General features: G+C 46.1%; 1 protein-coding gene across 1 annotated transcript; it reads left to right on the top strand.

Moving 5' to 3' along the window:
• Positions 1–55: 55 nt before the first annotated feature.
• Pmar_PMAR005592 (cathepsin b, putative) lies at positions 56–650 on the top strand (the record flags this gene model as incomplete). The annotated part of the gene is made up of 4 exons (XM_002779972.1): positions 56–83; positions 122–213; positions 271–469; positions 574–650. 4 exons carry the CDS (start codon positions 56–58, stop codon positions 648–650), a joined length of 396 nt encoding a protein of 131 aa, XP_002780018.1.
• Positions 651–1574: the final 924 nt, after the last annotated feature.

The following is a 1574-nucleotide window of genomic DNA, read 5'->3' as shown; positions in this document are numbered from 1 at the left end:
GCTTCTATCCATCAGAAACTCTACGACACACCTTCGTGCTTGGACCGCTGTCCCAATGAGAAATACGGAACTCCGCGGGACAAGTGAGTTGTGATTAATAGTAATATATCATAATTTATAGTTTCAAGAGATCGTCACTTCACCGCACGTGCCTTACCCTATTTGTTCGAGGGAACAGACAATATCAAGAAAGAGATCATGACCAATGGCCCAGTATGACCAGTTTTCTTTCACTCGAGCAGTATGTATGTCCAATTCATCCTCTGTCAGACCTCGGCTTCATTCTCTACGTATGAAGACTTTTCTTCCTACAAGTCTGGTGTCTACAAGCATACGAGTGGCGGATACCTTGGGGATCATTCTGTTGAGATCATTGGCTGGGGTACCGAGAAGGGAGTTGATTATTGGCTGGTTATGAACTCCTGGAATGAAGGATGGGGTGACCATGGCACCTTCAAAATAGCCCAAGGTGACTGTGGCATAGACGACGCGGTCCAAGGGTCGCTTCCAGCCATGAATTGACTGATGTCTGATTGTTTGCTTTTCAACACATGATATGTGTCAATGACTCAGGATCACAGAATAGGTCACATGTCCTGGACATATGTCCAGAACTGTACCTTGGTATTGACCTCAACTTTATTCATTGAGTAGGTTCTATGCATTCGATTTTCTCATTGCTCTTTGATCGGTGCATGGTCTACGATCCATGACAATGCCCCCTGCTCATTTACTACGGATTTTCCCTAGCACAGGGTGACTCACCTGTGTTCTTTCACCCCACTTATCTGCATTCAGCCGACGAACGAATTATGGGGTTAGATGAGACGAAGCTCACCTGTGCAGTGCACAGTGTGCACTGCGTTCAGATTACATTTTCCGCATAGTCTGAGCTCAGTGAGCTCAGCTCACATAGTTCGAATATCCTTAATTGTCAAGCATATATGAGGAGAGTAAGTATAGGATTTCTCACGTAAGCATGTCGTGTTCAGAAGCTAGGTGACCGTCATGTCCATATAGAATGCGGTCATTCAATATCCGAAAATCGCGAGAAATAAGGTATACCGGGAAACGCAGCGTAGTTCTCCAGAAAAGGCGGCCTTCAGTAACGTTCTTTTCGCTATGTATTACATCGGATGTAATGGAGTCGATCAGCACTTCGCGGCGTCTGCGATTATCCTATCGCGGTTAATGCCATTTCGCCGCGAGTAACGGGTGCATCTCCAACGTAGCAAGGCGAGGTCAGGACGCCTCGGTCAGTAGTAGGGAAATACGATGGTAACCTAAGGTAGTGGACTGTGATACAGTAACACATCAACGACTTATGCGTCATCCAGCTAACGTTGAGAACCATGACGTGCTCCGAGGAACTACGAGTGCCAGACAAGCTGAGTGCCACTGAGAGTAGTACTCTGAAAGCGGAATAGGAGCATTGTTCCTCAGGAACAATGAATTTCTACAAAGAACTCCACCGTGCCTGTCTGCATTGTACGTTGTATCCTACTTGTTGGTGTCATCATCTGTATGATACCAAATCGGTATTACCAATGGTGTCTTCCCCGTACATGCATGCT

The sequence above is a fragment of the Perkinsus marinus genome (assembly GCF_000006405.1).
Source record: "Perkinsus marinus ATCC 50983 genomic scaffold scf_1104296944766, whole genome shotgun sequence".
Lineage (NCBI taxonomy): Eukaryota > Perkinsozoa > Perkinsida > Perkinsidae > Perkinsus > Perkinsus marinus.
This window is presented reverse-complemented; position numbering and strand designations above follow the sequence as displayed.